The 17,263-nt window shown below is 37.4% G+C and overlaps 1 protein-coding gene across 32 annotated transcripts in view; it reads right to left on the bottom strand.

The window, feature by feature from the left end:
• The window catches only part of SORBS1 (sorbin and SH3 domain containing 1), a 4,096,285-nt gene that overhangs the window by 310,674 nt on the left and 3,768,348 nt on the right, over positions 1–17,263 (bottom strand). For 30 of the 32 annotated variants that reach the window (XM_044056121.1, XM_044056122.1, XM_044056123.1 and 27 more), the window contains 2 exons: positions 12,015–12,080; positions 9,956–10,005 (listed from right to left, as the gene is read on the bottom strand). In XM_044056121.1, the coding sequence (XP_043912056.1) occupies positions 9,956–10,005; positions 12,015–12,080 (116 nt within the window). The remainder of the gene's footprint in view (positions 1–9,955; positions 10,006–12,014; positions 12,081–17,263) is intronic. The other 2 variants (XM_044056120.1, XM_044056127.1) reach the window with 1 other exon arrangement.

Below are 17,263 nucleotides of genomic sequence, written 5' to 3'. Positions count from 1 at the left end.
GCCAATCACATTTTCTTTGTAATAAGACATTGTGTGTGTGTGTGTGTGTGTGTGTGTGTGTGTGTGTGTGTGTGTGTGTAGATATAAAAAACACACACATACTTCATTTCCCTCCACCATGAACTGCAGCTCTTATTCCACATCTCTCCCAATTTAACTTTACTCTACTTGCTCTTACAGTATATATAGTAAATATCTTGGGGGCTACTTGTTTCGGTGGGAGGAGGTGACTCTATGTAAATTGCCAACTTCAACACATATATTGCACTGTCAACATGATTGTTTGCATAACATGTTTGTTTTTTTCTGTATCCCTGGGCTGAACCTGTAAATGGTTCCCACAGATCTGTGATCTACCCTAGTTAACAAATATAAATAAATATATTTACACACAAATATATATATATATATATATATATAGCTTGCATAACCTGAGCCACATCTGTTTTTACAAGAAAAATTCATGAAGCAAAGCAAGAAGGTGCACAAGAATTTGTACTGTAAACAGAAACTGACTGCAGTTAGAGGTTTATAACTTAGATGGAATGTAGTGGCAGTGCTGCAATTCAGGTGTCAAGGACTGCATACAGAAGTGGAATACCTTGTAATGCAGGGATTGCAGTACTTTAGCACTCTATAAAAGTCAGGCACCCTACGATGGCTGGGACAGGGTGGGCAAATTTAGGGTACCACTCAAATTCTCTCTGATAACAATCATTACTACAGAGCATTTTAACACCTCAAAGGTTTGGAGCATGAGAATGCAATGTTTAAATGAAGACTTTAGCAATGATAAATCAGTAGTCTGTTCTTCAGCAGTAACCAGGCTGTTAGAAAAGACTGTGGATGGTTTGTCTCACAGTCTCACATGCTAGTATTAAACTGCTGGCAAAACAAATCCCCACTTAAATACCAAACCTGGTCCAGTAGTGAGCTTAAAAGGAGAATCCTTAAATTTCTAAGCATGGTAATAAGAAGTTGAAAATACACTAACAATGTAGAAAATTCAAAACAACCCCAAAATTAATGTTTACTTTAAATGCACTTTTAGCTAGCAGTTTAAATATTTTGTACATAATTTACCAGAGTCATTCAAGAACTAATTCCTTCATTAATTACTTTCCATGTCATGTGTATTAGAACCAGTAAAATATTCATAGAAATATTTCAGTTATATCACAAAATCTGTCAAGGACACATTATCACATTCTATTGCCTAAGCATTTGTATTTAATTTTGACCTTGGTAGTGAAGCTAAAGAAGCAACAATGACATGGGCCCTAGAAAACTGTGAGTATCTTGGGACCCAAGAATAAAGTGAATAGCTTGGGTTCTAGCCACTGTTTACATTGTGTGGCCCCACAATTAATGTAGTTAATGGAAATTATGATAGAGTATATTGTGCCTTAGACAACTGAAGCATCTAACACAACTATTCTAAAATGTTCCCGTATTATAGTCATGATTATCCACTGTTTTGAAATATTCTTAACTTTTAAACTTTCTGACTGAAGAAAATTTTAAGTGAGGTTCAATGTGCCAGAGTCACATCCCAGTATCCTCTACATACTATCAACTCCTGCCACCAACTTTCTACCGCAGTATTACATAATCTCTGTGTTAGAAGATTATTATTTTTTTTTTACCAGTTAAGACATTGCTTAAGTTAACATATGATTACTTTCAAAAGTAGAATGGCAGAATTATGGACTAAAACCATATAAAAAGTATGTGGCACATTCTTTGAAAGCAAAAAAAAAACAAGTATGATAAATAGCATCTCATATTCTGCAGTGGTATAACTGAAGTATTTTTATGATTATTTAGCAACAGCTGCATCCACAACAAGTGATTGTAAAAAGTTAACCAAAGGGATGGTATGCTGAAACTGGAATGTAACAGCACATTGAGTGAAATGTGTGACGAACACCAACTACCAATTTGAACAGTAGCAGCAGACGTTTTAACTTCAGCAAAATGTGGCATGGGATAGGAGACCTTTTTTTTTTGGCTTACCACTTCCAGGATGGATGGACAGTGTGACTTTTTAAGTGGCATGCAAAAAAGAAGGAAAGAAGCAATGGATTATAAACATGAGCAAATACAACTAAATATTCTCTATGAACTTGTTAAAAACCTATTCAGGATCTCCGACAGGTAATAAAATAGTTGTTCTATATCCCAGAGAGTACACATGTGAATCCAGCTCAAAAGGCATTTCATCAAAGGGTCACAAGTGAAATTACTATTTTTTATTAGGTGAGTGATCAGGAATACTTGGCCTTATTTTTAGCATCAACCTAGTTACAGTTAAGTATTATAATATATTATACAATGACTCCCTATTAATATTCAAAAATGTGCACGCTGATTGGCCCTGCCCAACCAGCGTGCCCGTTGTAAAACCCACAATATACCAATGGAAAAAAGTCCAGTTGCCCAGACTTTTTTCCGTTGGTATAAAGTGCCCCAAAACCTTTTTTTTTTTTTTTTTTTACAATTAAAAAAAAAAAAAAAAAAAAAAAAAAACGGAGCAACGGAGACTTTATTTTCTCGGCTGCTTCTGTTTCAAAGCATTGATGTACTGGGCATGCGTGGGAACACAAGTCCCATATGCATGAGTAGAACATCAAAACGAAGAAGCAGTATAGCACAACTGGCGGAAGAACAGTAATCCACCGTTATACAAAGACATTATTTAAGAAAAATATTTTTTTTCCTTAAATAATGTCATTGTATAATAGCAGTAACCAACTCCGTGGTTGTGATATATTGAAGATTTATCCATGGTTGCCTTTGTTTAATCACTCGGGCTTCGCCCACGTGATTAAACCACACCAACTGTGGGTAAATCTTCAATATACCACACCACGTTGTCGGTTATTGCTTAAATAACTATTACAAAGATGCAAACTCAAAATTTCAAAGAATGCAGCCTAAACATAAATGCAAAATGAGTACAAAGTAACTAGAAACATTACACATATATGAACTTCAACCAATCAAAGCAAAATACGCATGGTTTCTATATTCTGACTCCATTCCTATTAAATTCAGGGAATGCCATACAATACATCAGGATTCAAATCTCAAATCAACAACACACAAATTCTGGTGTGTGCCCATAGAACCAAAGGATGTAGCATTCCAAGCGACATGGATTAAGCCTTTCAAGGCCATTCAAAGTTATAACAGAAAAATTTTTAACTTTTACCAATTGCTAACTCATTTTTTGAAACAGATAGTCCCCAAATCTCTTAATCAAGACTTGAAATTTTATTGAAAAACAGATAAAACATTGCAGGATGAATCAATTTGCTCATGAAGCATTCTTCCAAATACTGTATACATAAGCCAATACTCTTATGGATTACAACACCAAGCTTTCCGTCTCTCTCTCTGTCTTTAAAACTTTATGCTAGCCACGTAATCTGCACTACTACAATTATACACTTAAATCTAAACAGCATCTGAATGGATAATACATGTTACCTTGTAATTCTGAAAGCAGTCTGAATCAAAACTCAATGAAGTTCTCAGAAAAAAATTAAATTTTTACATGTATTTTAGATATTCCTTCTAAATCAGGGAAAGCTCCTCCTGTCCAGCATAAGCATCCATACCTCATAACCTGCAGATATCAAACATCTGGACAAAGACTGCTGAAAAGTAGGTATATCTGTGCCAAAAATCTATACAGCTAATTAGCACGTTTACATACTTACATAATAACCCCTCACACTTTCAGTAGTAGTACTGGGGGATACCATCACTCAGAAGCACAAGTTTAAAAAAGGGACTTGACTATTAACACTAGGCAGTATAAGAAAAGATAAGATTAAATAAATTAAATTAAGATTGTTAATCTATAATGTATTGCATCAGAGATTATATCACTATACATAATTAATATTAGAACTATAAACCCTCTCATAGTGAGTCATTTGTTCCTGTTCTTTTTTAACACTAACAAAGAAAAGGGAGGTAAAGTATGTAGTTCCTCATTTATTCAGACTTCACAGGAGCACACACTTCATTATAAATCAGCATGTGAACACACCAACATCTCATATGCTTGGTACCACACTACTGTTGATCCTTATAGGTCTATGCAATTTATCAGCCATAGCTATTAAATGATGAGAAACAGCAGAAAAAAAACAGATGAACACAAATCCCCTAAATTACCACCTTTTAAAACTTCAGATTATTAATTGAGTAAATTACACATTTAAAAATCATCAAACATGCACATATAGTAACTTTTAAAGTACATACAAACATAAAAAAATCTTTATAGAAAAATATGCATATAAAGGGGGTGCGTAAGCCACAAAACTATGGGCTAGGCTTGTAAATGCCCCTATAAATAAATGAGTACATATATAAATACATTAACATAGCCCTGTGGTACTAAAAATATTGTAAATTCATTGCACAAAGCTTAACAGCACTTACAACAGAAATGTTCTCATTTAATCTTGGTGGTTCTGATGCTTTAAGTTGTAAGTTGCCAAATCAATTTATTAGTAATTGTGTCCTTAATGACTTTATTGGTAATTGTGTTCTTAATGAATTTATTTGTTAATTGTGATGTCATTGGTTTTATAAGAAGTAAACAGTACTTGGTTCCTTGGTTCAGATGAAGTCCATTTATATATATATATATATATATATATGTGTGTGTATATATATATATATATATATGTGTGTGTATATATATATATATATATATATATATATATATATATATATATATATATATATAAACATAAACGAATGCGCTTAACCTTTAATAAATATTTTTTTCTTTTTTTGCCTGCCTGTCCTGTGCATTGCTTAGAGGCAGTTTTGTGGTTATTAGTTTCTAATTTGCCTCGATACCGCTATTTTTGGAATTTATAACTAAAAAATGCCTTGTGAGTGCCTTTCGCTTGGGTAGGTATTTTAGCGTCAAATTTGGCTTTGCTGTATTTTACTAAGCTCCTGAGTTGTTTCTTTATTTCAGTGACAACAGCTCAAACATTCTGGGAAATACTTTTTATTACTTTTTGTCAAAATTATTTTCCTTGTATTATAAAGCTTTTTGATATTATGGTTCCAACTACCATGTGCTTTTTTTTCTGTGGTTTGCCCTGCACTCTTTATGGGGTACAGCTGCATCTATGCAGTTGTTTACATGCTGGTATAGTGTGGGGTGTATAATTTTGTGTATTCAGTGAAGTTAACTGCGTTTGGTGGGGATTTGAAGCTTGACAGTGTATCATTTGGGAGTAGGTAATTTGACTTACAGAAATTTCTAAAAGTACCTTAGGTGGAAGGCATCTCTGATATATTTTATTTCAAAGGAGACTGCTTTATGATCAGACCTAGCAAGGGATGGTGCAAGATGTGCCTGTATTAGTAAGGACAAAATCCAAGATGTTATCCCCCAGTTGGTACTCTTACTAATTGTTCCTGGACATTTGTGTTGACAAAGTCCAGGAATCTCTATGCTTGTGCACTAGTGATGATATAGGTTTCCCAGTTTATAGCTGGACAGTTTAGATTACCAATGAAGTTGGTACTGGATTTAATACTAAGTGATTATAGTTCGTGTAGATAGGTGTTGTGGCTTACTTTAGTCATAGAGGGAGTTCTATAGCTAGCTACCTAATATATGGTATAAGACATTTTTGATTGTTATTTAAACATGACAAAGCTTTAGTGCATCATTTTGCTTTACCAGCCTTAATGTGAGTCTCTTCTGGACGTAGATTGCTACACCTCCACCTTTTTTCCCCTCCTGCATAGCAGCTGGTCTGAATGTGTGGAAGATGTTATAACTCTGCACACCCGGACTGCTGTCTGCTATTTTAAACCATGTCTCAGTCACTACACAGACATCAATGTCTTTAAAGGTGAGAAGGACTTGTAGGGAGTGGAGTTTGCTGTTTAGGCTCCTAGCACTGACCAGTAACATCTTCATATTTCCCTTTGCTTCTTTTGTTATTTTGGTAGGTTTATCCGGTTGGGACTGCCTAAAAAGGCACTATGGGGGAGTGGACAATATCTTTGCCAAAAACTGAAACCCTACAGAGGACAGCTGTAGGCCAGCCCTGGCAAAGCAGTGTGGTCTGTTGATCATATCCTCCTAGGCTGACAAATATTGGACCCCCTTTGAATGGCACCAACAACTAAGCCAACTACTGAAGTCAATTACTTTGTGCTCATATGGCAGCATAATCGTTGGAGAGAGTACAACACTCCTCAATGGAAGGCTCATCCATGCCTTGGACATAGCCTGAGAGCTCCATCATGTCTCTCTTCATATAATTCAGCGAGGTATACCTCAAGTCATTGACACCAGAATTAATTATGACAGAGTCATACTGGTACTTGTTATTCAAGGACTTGAGTGCATGCATGACCTGACAGATCCTGGGACCAGACAAGCAACAAAGTGTTACTCCTTTGCTCAGCTTGGTAAGAGGCTCATCTGTAAGTCTTACAATGCAGTCATGGTTGGGTCAAAGCCTGCCTTACAGGCTCAGCATCTGTGACTGTGGGACTCCTTGTGCTATCTGAGGGAGTAGGTGGAATATGCTGTGTGCACTTTGTGCCTGTGTTGTGTTCAAGAAGTCTATGAGGTTTAGGCAAGTTAATCTATAGAACTCAGCATATGATGGATTATGTGTATTGTGATGGCCTTGGTGAGGTGTGATGTGTAGTTCACTGCTAACAATTTTGGTCTCTGAGTTTACTGTGTGTAAGAATTGTGCCTCCAAGGATATTATATATGTACATCTCTCACACACTGTGTTATGTTGTGAGTAACTGATGATCAGCATTAGGCATTAGTCAGTTTTTACTCAGTCTCAAGATATCCATCTCAATCAGGCTGGCTAGAGAGGTTTAGGGGAAGTGCTGGTCCATGGTACTGAAAAGGATGACTCTAGGGATAGGGTAACTATAACTTCATGGAGTTCGGTTTTAGAATGATATTTGGGTAGAAATGCTATTGAGTATTTAACTTTCAATACAAAACAACTAGCCAGGAAACCTTCTTCTGCCATCAGCAAGAACCATTAAACTAGTTACAGTAAAAAAAATCACTAATTTGATGCTAAAATCATTGCAAGCAGCACCAGTACGATCAATAATTATGCAATTTTATCAAGGGGCTTTTAGCCTGGTGAATAGTTTAAGGGGAGAGATTTTGCAAAATAATATGTATGTGCTTATTGTCAACAGCCAATAAACAGGGAGAGGGAGGGAATTATGATGATGGGTTATTATAAGGGGGATACACTGGTTTTAAGAACACAACTACAAAATTGCGGGTGGGAGGCAAAAACAAGTAGACCCTTACCTCTGAGATGACTGGCCAGGAACAGCCCCAATGAAAGACAAGTCCTGAACTAGCCTGACATACACTCAGTACACAAGAATGAAACCAGAGCTTAACAACAACAGTTAGACTATTTAAAACAACAAAAAATGGAGTGCAGCCATGTACTGGAACTACTAATACAAGCTTAAGGATGTTAGCTAAAGCAGATACAGACTGTTAAAATTGATTAAGAAATGAAAACACTTACCATTACCTATTACTTAATATCCAATACCAGACTTAAGAAATTTGTCCATCAGTTCCTTAACAGAAAATATATATATACATTTATAGTGGTATGATACTACTTTGCAGTACATAATCTGTTTCAGCCATACAGTTCTTTTGATTGTTGGGAGCTCTCTGAAGGGAACAGACTGAAAGCTGCACTGAAGGAAGAGGTCTCCTGATAAGAATTTATTATACACCTGAAAATAATAATCTGCTGCCCATTGGCACCAGTCAACATCAGATCCAAGTATGCTAGAATAGCATTACCTTAAATTGAACCCCCTGTTATTTCACAGTAAATGTAGGAAATGTCAGATGCATAAGCTTCTGGACTCTCCCCTTCCCCAGTACCAACAGCAGCCTCTGCTGCTTTATGCAAGTTGAAAAAATGGTTTCCATAAACAAAATATTCTTCACACTGATTCTAGAAATGAGCATGAACAAAGGGAACTTCAATGTTGTTGTCTTTCGGCTTTTCCCAGTTAGGGATCACCACAGCGGAACTCCGGTCCGCTAATGATTGGCAGTAGATTTTGACAAATGCCGAGGTGCCAGCTCGACGTTCAACCTTCAACAAAGGCACGCCCATTTACGCATGTCTTTCGAACACCCACCCAACTGCGGGGAGGACATGCAGACTCCACACAGAAGGAGCTTCAATGATCTGCAAAATTATTTACCATTAAGTGTGAAACATTACTTAGCACCCTATTTATATGTATTCATTCATTGTTTTATTTTACAGATTAGGGCAGGTTAAATTATTATGCAGACATAAAAAAGTCTGCAGTATGTTATGAAGTATGATCCTAATATTAATAGGTTGTGGTTTAATTGCTACTACACGGTAAAGCAGAACTTACAAATAAGCTTGGTAGATAGAGTAGTAAGTACTATGAAAATCTAAAGGAATTTTCTTGTAGTTGTTGTCGTTCCCTTTGCCTCATAATCCTAAGGAAATCAGTCACAGTAGCAGCACCCTGTTATTTCATTACAACATTCTGTGTTTTACATCAAGCATCGCAAAAATTAATGAAAAGCAAATGCCAAAACACTACTGTTCTTTTTTCTACCATTACATTACAGGCCTTGCAATTCCATTCAAGGCCCTGTTCTGTCAGACAGAAATCATCTGCATAAGCTTTTAATGCAGGGACTAGGTTATTTTCTCACTTCTGCTGTTGCCAGTTAGATGACCTTATGGCAACCCTTTCCCAGCCAACTGACCCGCTTTACTGACATACTGGTCCTTCTCAAAGGGAAAAAAAATTGTGGACAGAGATGAACAGTACTTCCACACATTAGGATCTGTGTATATCCTTATTCTGTATTAGCTCCCTATGTGGTTATGGGTAAGCAATGCTCCAAGCATGGTCTGAGTGTGGACATCCCTGTATCTGTCTTCTCTACTTGGTTTACTTTGTTCTGTTCCTTACTTGAAGAGACCACAGTCAGGCTTCTAGATGGGAACAACAACAGTGGCTATTGCTTAAGCACCTCCTACCTCTATGTGAAGTTAGCAGGCCTTAGTAGCTCGCTTCCTCACCAAGATGAGCATCTTGGCTCCCGGGCTACTGTGTTAAGTCACATTTAGGCAACAATTTCTGAAGACCTAATAGCATTCCACAGCCCAGGCACTCATCTAGAAGATCTCACCTTACTTTTCCTTCTGAGGTGTGGAACTATAGAAGCTTTAACACTGATCTCTTCTCAGGGGTGTATCCAGGTGTATGTCATGGGGTGTACAGTTTTTTAGAATAATTTATTCTGTGTAATAATGTGCAAGTTAAAACAATAAAGCTCTGGCATACTTAACATACTTGTAATAAGTCATTGATTTTTTAACTGCTTTTTTCTTTGCTAAATATTTTTGTATTTTCTTGCTTCTAGAAACATGCACTACCTGTCTGAGGTGGTGGTGATGTGACTATACTTGGAGAGGGAAAGGGGAGTTCTAATCTGGAAGTTGGCACATAATTTAAAAAAATCTTGCCTAAGAGCCTGGTGCTTCTTTTCTACTCCTTGTTAAATCAATTTCCTTTATTTTCGGGGCCTAGGTCACTGTATCAGTTCAACATGCAAAACTACAGAAAAGATCAGCATCTAAATGCAACTGTACTGTACTCAGTACTCACCCAGACATAAATATAAATCTAGACCCTTTATATTACTCTTATTAAACAAAAGAGAAGCTGAACTACCCACCAAACAACACAGCACACAAATGCAGATTCAGAGCTATACATATTTGCATGCTTAGGGCAAAGCTCAGAAAAAAGTGAATTACCATTTCATATGTTCTACATTCCACCGTAAGAAATAAACAGCTTAAAACAACAGAAAATAACTTACAAGTAGAGATGATCTGATGGATGTTCTATTGGAGGACTCACAGCTGTACCCTGCAAGAATCCAAACACAGAAAACATTGAGGCAAACACAGGCAAATAGGAAAAAGAAAGCTGCAGAAAGTTTAGTTGTATGTTGATTTATTTCTGATCTAGTTTTAGTTTCCAGCGCTTTCAGAGACAAATGCAGGCGGATGCGCACATCAGTGTAGTAACACAATCTGAAGTCTTTGGAAGAAAAAGTAACAGTTTAAATGCTCTCTCCAAGGAGGATTTAACCACAACTCAGACGATGTGCTGGGCTTTCCCCACTGCCTGCTCTTTTGTTTCTGAGTGAGTCACTGCAAATGTAAGCCAAAAGCAAAAACAGCCAGCCAGCAAAACTAGGTGCACACACACACACACACACACACACACACACACACACACACACACACCTTTTCCATAGAAAATTTTATTTCAGTTTTCTACATTGTTGTGTAAATGAAACTTTAGTAAGTAAAAGCATGCACTGCTCTTCTCAGCACTGAATTTCTGCTCTCACAAAAAAAGGAACAACTCGTCAGTCCTCTCCAAGATTTTCATAGTTTCACGTTTACGTAACTACAAAAATACACATACTGAAGTAATGCAGCCAGAAATTCAGTGGTGAATATAAAACTGCCTTGAATTACTCTGTTAATTGAAACTTGTGGTCTTGGTTTCTCTTACTGTCTTCTACACTGTCATTAAGTGGGAAAGTTACTAAGGCTTAGATTAGCAGGTCAGTCTTACATTTTATTTGCAAATTATTCAGTACATCATGAAAGCAACTGTTCAGCATATAAAAATGGAAGTTTACCTAACCAAATGAAATAAGCTTTATGAAAATGTAACTATAAAATATTGTTCTAAAAGCTACTTTCACGGGAAGGTAACCATGCCCGAGTGTTGTGACAGCCAAGCAGAGTGAGACTTCAGTGGGTCTAACCCACCACAAGGGAGACAACAGGAGCAGTTGTAAAACAGCCTCCAAATGGTAATCTAGGAGACAAGTAAGCAATGGATATGGATATTCATGAGAAAGGAACTGTTCTCACCATGACACCTGATATGCAATGCAAATACATTTCAAGCATGGCCCGGAACAGTTTCTTGCAGCTTACTGAGGCAGGAGAAAACGTAAGTATGAGTAACCAAAGAATGACATAAAGAGATGCCACAGGAAGAATAACAAACAAAAGACAGACCTGGACTGAAGCCAGTAACAGTAACTGCTTTGGTGCAATTTACGGGCTTTTCTTGGAAAACAAGACTGAACAATGCCCCCCCCCCCCACCTCCTCATTCTTAGAGTGAGCCAGCTTTTACAGTGTTTGTTGAGTCATCCAGCAGTGATACAGTTAAAAGGAGAATGAAAATGACATGCTTAGCAAAAAGAAAATGTCTTCTGCATCTTTTTAGCCTGTGGTTTGCAAAATCTCTCTCTGGATTTTCTAGACATATTTCTAACTCAGAATGGCTGACATCTTTTTCTAACTGACCTGATTAAATGCAGAAGCGAGAAGCAAATACAAAGGCCTGGGTTAGGGTGAAAAAAAGAAAAAAATGTTACTGCCTACAGGATCTGTCCAAAACAGTAGATGAGGTTGGGAAAAATCATTAGAAAAATATTTAGTATGGATATAATGTATTCAATAAAACTTGGGACAAATGATTTCAGTAAAAAATGTGCAACACCATTGTAAGTATTTGCTATAGTTATCATTAATTCAAGATGAATCAGACTGCTGAAATGAATGGAAATGTTAAATGGAAAATGTTAATTCAGTCAGTAACCTTGAGATGGTTTCAGAAACAGACTCTCAGGAAAAAAATGTTTCTCCTAATAATTTTTACATTACTGCAGTTGTTTACTAGGTCCAAATCTGCCAAAATCTGTAAAGCTTGGTTAAAACTCAAATAGTATACATGCACTACAAGCGTACATACATAAACACACACACACACACACATACAACCAGCAAAATGAGAAGGCATAAGCTATACAGAGCACAGCAGAATAAAGACAGGCAGAACAATTACCTTTCTATCCTCTACAGAAAGGATAGAGCAATCTCCTGGAGTATAATCCCATATCTTTTTTGGAGGCTGATGGAAAGCAAAGGAGGAAACGAAGGAATCAACACAGAGAACATTACAAAGAAGTATGGAGACTGGTTCAGAACAAAAGGGACAGATAAGATGGGGAGGGGGAGGAAACTGTATCAATACAGCAAAAGGGGAAACTAAAGGGATAGCAAAAACTGCCAGCAATAACAGTCAAGGGAAAAAAGAGAAAGAGAGGCATTGGCTGGTTTGGAGAACATAACACCCCCTTTGGAGGCTGCTACTAGCTTAATCCTGTAACATGGAAGCACGTTGATGTGTTTACTGCAGCCTCCCAAGGGGTTTCTTATTTTATTACACACATACATACATAGACAAGCCATAAGTTGGTAAGCATTTATTTTTAACAGCAGGCCTTTTCACCTATATAGCAAGAGCAGGATGCATTTATAATAAACAAACAGGAATTCAGGGAGAATCTTGTGCAGATCACATTCATTATACATACCACATTGATAAATGGCTGAGAATCCATTGAGAGCAGTGCAGGGTAATGTGAACAAATGGTTACACCATTGTTTAAGAGAATTTTTGTCTTTTGCTGTTGTGGGACAGTAGCCACAAGATAAGTATTAAATGGAAACAGAAGCAACTGGGAAGACTAGTATATACTGCCGTGTAGCTAAATGCAGAACAAGTCCAGAACCAGATGTTTTCAGAAATAACATTCAAAATGATTCTATCTTAAAAGAGTACTGCCTGGACTACCCATATTCTGCAGAAAGTCTTTACATAATGTGTCTTTGACCACTCTCACTCAAACTATGTGACCATCTTCTTTACATGTCTGTCTATCCAGCAGGTATGTTAGCTAGACCTCTGACACATGTACATATGTCTGCAGACTAAACCCCAAACACACACTTACCACAGCTGTTTACAGTCTGTTTTAGAGTTTACTACACCTTTGGTGAATAAACAAACTGCTGTGTGAAAAAATGAAGCTGCACTTGTTTTGTTTTGGGATGCATCAGTTACAGAGAAGTTAAAAAAATGATTTGCTTTCTTCTTTACAAAGTTTTAGAAGGCTTCTAAGATCACATATTAAGTACACAAACAATCAGTGGCATTAACAACAGCATGGATGTTTTCATCCCAGTTTGAGGGGTCATCTGTCAAAATTATAAATCTGGAAAATCTCCCTACCAGCAATGCAGAAGTAGACAAGGCACATAAGAGATGCAGACATTAAAGATGAAAAACAGTTACACACTGAGACTTACTGTCCACCTCTTCCCAACATAATGCTGCTACACATAGGAACTTTGTGAATAATAATAATAATAATAATAATAATAATAATAATAATAATAATGATCTTTGGTAAATGTACTACAATTCACCTGTTTCCTTTTCTTCTGTTTTCACTGTGCTGACAAAGTAGTATTCCATAGCATTCATTTATGCTCAAAAATCACAAATTTATTATAACAAAACAGTTATCATAATGAAATACATCTTGGGTAGTAGGTGGAGAGTAAAAAGTGACTACATTCAGCACATGAACTATGCAGGATTATGATACCGTGTCTCAAATAATAACCGGTGCATTATGTGTTCAAAACATGGATGACAAGAAATTCACCTCGAGAAATGCATACATGTCGAGAATAAAACTGTTTAGGACTGGAGACACAATCATAATCCTTTGTAGAGCATGGAGCTTTATTTGCTCAATATACTTCCACTTACACAAAAGAAAGTGTAGGAGTAAGAACTGTTTTAGTGTCTTTCAAAACTTTTGTAATCTGGTAATTCATGTTGGCATTGTCAAAAAGACAGTAGGCAGAAAAAGTGTCCCTCTGAAAAATGAAGACCTTTAAAAGCCGACAAACATTTTCTTCATAAAAGTGTGACCAAGTGAAGTTCTAATAGCTTTTAAAAGGTGTTTTACCTTCTGCTGCTGTTCTTTGTCAGCTGGCAATGTCCCTAGTACGAACTCTGATCATAACAGTGCATAGGAGTGCTTATCAAACTTTTGCTAAACACCCTAAAAGCACTGCTACAATCAAGTCTTGTGTCAAGGAAACACAACACATGTATGATTTATGAATACTGGAGTTCATCTTGGTACTCCATACAACATAGTAACAAATGACTGAGATGATGCATACCATAAAGAAGCTGCAGCAATGTAGATACTCTGCTGTGCTGACACACTGGGCAAATAATATTCTATCAATTCCAGAAACTTCCCTTGACCTGCATGTTACTAAACTGAGGTAACACTTTAGCCTGTTTAGTTTAGGAGACAGGAATGAAGAGATGGTAAATGAGACAGAACTGACAAGAAGGGAAATTCATCTTCATCATAACAATCACCTAGGACTTCAGCAGGTTTATGCATCATTCAAGTCTGTGTAACATTTCATTACATTCTAAACATTAGTAGTATTTTTCTTGTAACTGAACGGCAGGCAATAACCGACAGGCATTGATACAAGTTGCAACTATTTCCAGCTGAAGTACCTGTCGAGATGACACATTACTATTTGTAACATATTAAACTGCACTTGTGGCATGTTAATGTGTAGAAAGTTTAAAAGTACATGTCTGAGGCCCATGGAGTACCTCACCACCTGCTCTAAACTGCTATCACTGGTGAGAAGTGACCTAACACACCTCACAGCTAGCAGAACAGAAAGTTGTCAGTTACCTAACACATCTCAATGCACCTTTAGTGCAGCCAACAGTATATTAAGATTCCTTGGTGCAGATGGAATCAAAAACTAACAAATGTTACAGTCTAAGGCACAGGATTTTAACTGGTCAGAACTAACTGCAACCACACCTCTCAACTGTCCAGATTTTTCCTCATATTTTGGTCTGTTCTTCATAAAATTTGTAGTTTTCTGACAAATTGACATTTGAAGTCACCAAATAATACTAAACAGTGAGTCGTTTGAGTTTCAGACTTCAAATCCTTCAAAAATACATAATAATTCAATATCTGTTGTTATAGAAACTTTCTAAGTTTATAGGTGCAATTTTTAAAATCTGCCCCTATTTTTAGGCCTTTGCTCCCCCCTTATTTCTATGGGCTTTGCCAATATTTCCTGCGATCAGAGGTTGAGAGGTATGACTGCAACTCATTTTCAGTACCTCAGAATCCTTTTTCCATAAGTTTTGCTAGACTGGGCCAACCTGTAAGGATGACAGTGATACATCATATGACTTTCAATGATTATATTTCTGACTCTTGCCTATTTCCTGCACATTTAAAGTATAATCATCAGTAACCATTTGAAATGTTGGGACCTGCTAGAGTAAGTTCTGAAATGCAGAGACTGAAGGGTCAAAATAATATACTAAGTCCAAGATGCAATTTCTTGGAATATTCCCTTTTCTCCAAGGTATGGCAATCTTGGTTTTGGTATATATAAGTTTAAGAGGTGTGACAGGGTTGCCCACCACATGGGGATGCAGGGGGAGCCTGGCCCACCCCCTATAAAAATAAGTTTTAAGGAGAAAAATAATTTTCGAGATTCGCTCTTCTCCTGGTTTTTGGTCTTTTCTTTTTTGGCTTTTCGGCACTTGGCATTTCAACAGCCGTCATTTCAACAGGGAGCCATAATCATCACTTTTTGGGTTCCAACACCTACAAATGTAGTTTGTCATCTTTTGGGAATTCTCATCTCTCTATTGAGGAGGACAGCCCAAGTTTAACTATACATTGTAGGGAGGGGTAGGTGGTCCATACATGGATTAGTTTGAATCCAACCACTTCCAAACTATGTGAATGACCACCAGAGTTATGATCCCTTGAATCATACCACTACGGTCTAACAGATTAAAGTATAAATACACAATATAAACCAGTAAACAATTCGCTAAGTACAGCTTGACTTTCACAACATACAAGACATATGCACTGCTGCTCTGGGAATGTCTTGTCATTATCCATAACCCAGAATATGCTCCACACTGAGCATACCATTGTGCAGAGTTTTTGGCCTAGCTCCCCAGACCCCTTTTCTCACCACTGAGTTTCAATGCATTCCAGTGCTCACTTGTACACAATAACTGTACTTTAAACAAAGTACACACACACACACACACACACACACACACACACACACACACACACACACACACACACACACCATTTCCAGGGGAGGTAAGTACCTTCTGTACTGATTCCCAGTAGTGCTTTACTACCACCCTACATTACTAGGCTGGAGATAGTCTTCCCTAGCTAATTTCTGAACCACAACAAATACTACCATAATGGAGGGGTTTAAAAAAAGATAGAGTATGATGATTCAGTTAATATAGGAAGTAGTGATGGGGTTATTTGGGGAAAGTAGAAGATAAAATGTAGAATAATAGACGGGTACTGTTGGGGACAAGTGTGAGTATGAACAGACATAGTGTAAAGCAGTATGGGAGGGAGAAAGGTTGGGAATGATACTAAATGTTAGATGGAAGTTGAGAAATAAGAAAATACAAACCAGATTGTTAGTATAATAGTCATAAGGTCATTTGGGAAGGGTTGCCGAATGTGTGCCACATGTGAAATGTGTAAGTGGGAAGCATAATGGTAGAGTAAGAAAGGGTGGGTAGGAATTGGGGACAGAGTAGGATAGCAAACCAACACATAGCAGGCTTCCCACCTCAGGTCAATTATTACTGACACCAATCAGTTTATAGCCAGTACAAAGCAATGAACAAGTAGGCACAAAGTTGAACAAGCTTATAAATGTAACAACAGATGACACATACCTGCACTGCAAAGGAAGATGGAGGAACATTTAGCAATAAAATCTACTACAGTGACCCTCCCACCCTCAGGTCAATTACTGCACAGAGCAACTAGTTTATAGGCAGCACAAAGCAATTAACAAGAATACATGGGGTGGAGCAGTTTTTCTTTCATTTGTTGAGTGCAGGGATCGGGGGCTGGGGAGTCTGGGTGGCAGGCATGTGCAGTGGCTTCTGTTGGTCAGGGTAGGGACAGTGGATGGCCTGGTGGGTGGCTCTTGAAGTGAGGGACTACTCCATATGGGGGAAAATCTTAGCTACTTCCCAGCACACTGCAGGCATGTATTTGACTAGTTAAAGTTAATACACAGCAAAGCTCTTTATAGCTTCATAGGTTCATAGGTAGGTATTAGGCTATCGGCCCAAGGGCCTAAGTAAGCCTAGCCAACAAGGTTCCCTGGCTT

This window comes from Protopterus annectens, chromosome 14.part0, assembly GCF_019279795.1.
Source record: "Protopterus annectens isolate FY-2018-M chromosome 14.part0, PAN1.0, whole genome shotgun sequence".
In the NCBI taxonomy this organism is placed as follows: domain Eukaryota; kingdom Metazoa; phylum Chordata; order Ceratodontiformes; family Protopteridae; genus Protopterus; species Protopterus annectens.
This window is presented reverse-complemented; position numbering and strand designations above follow the sequence as displayed.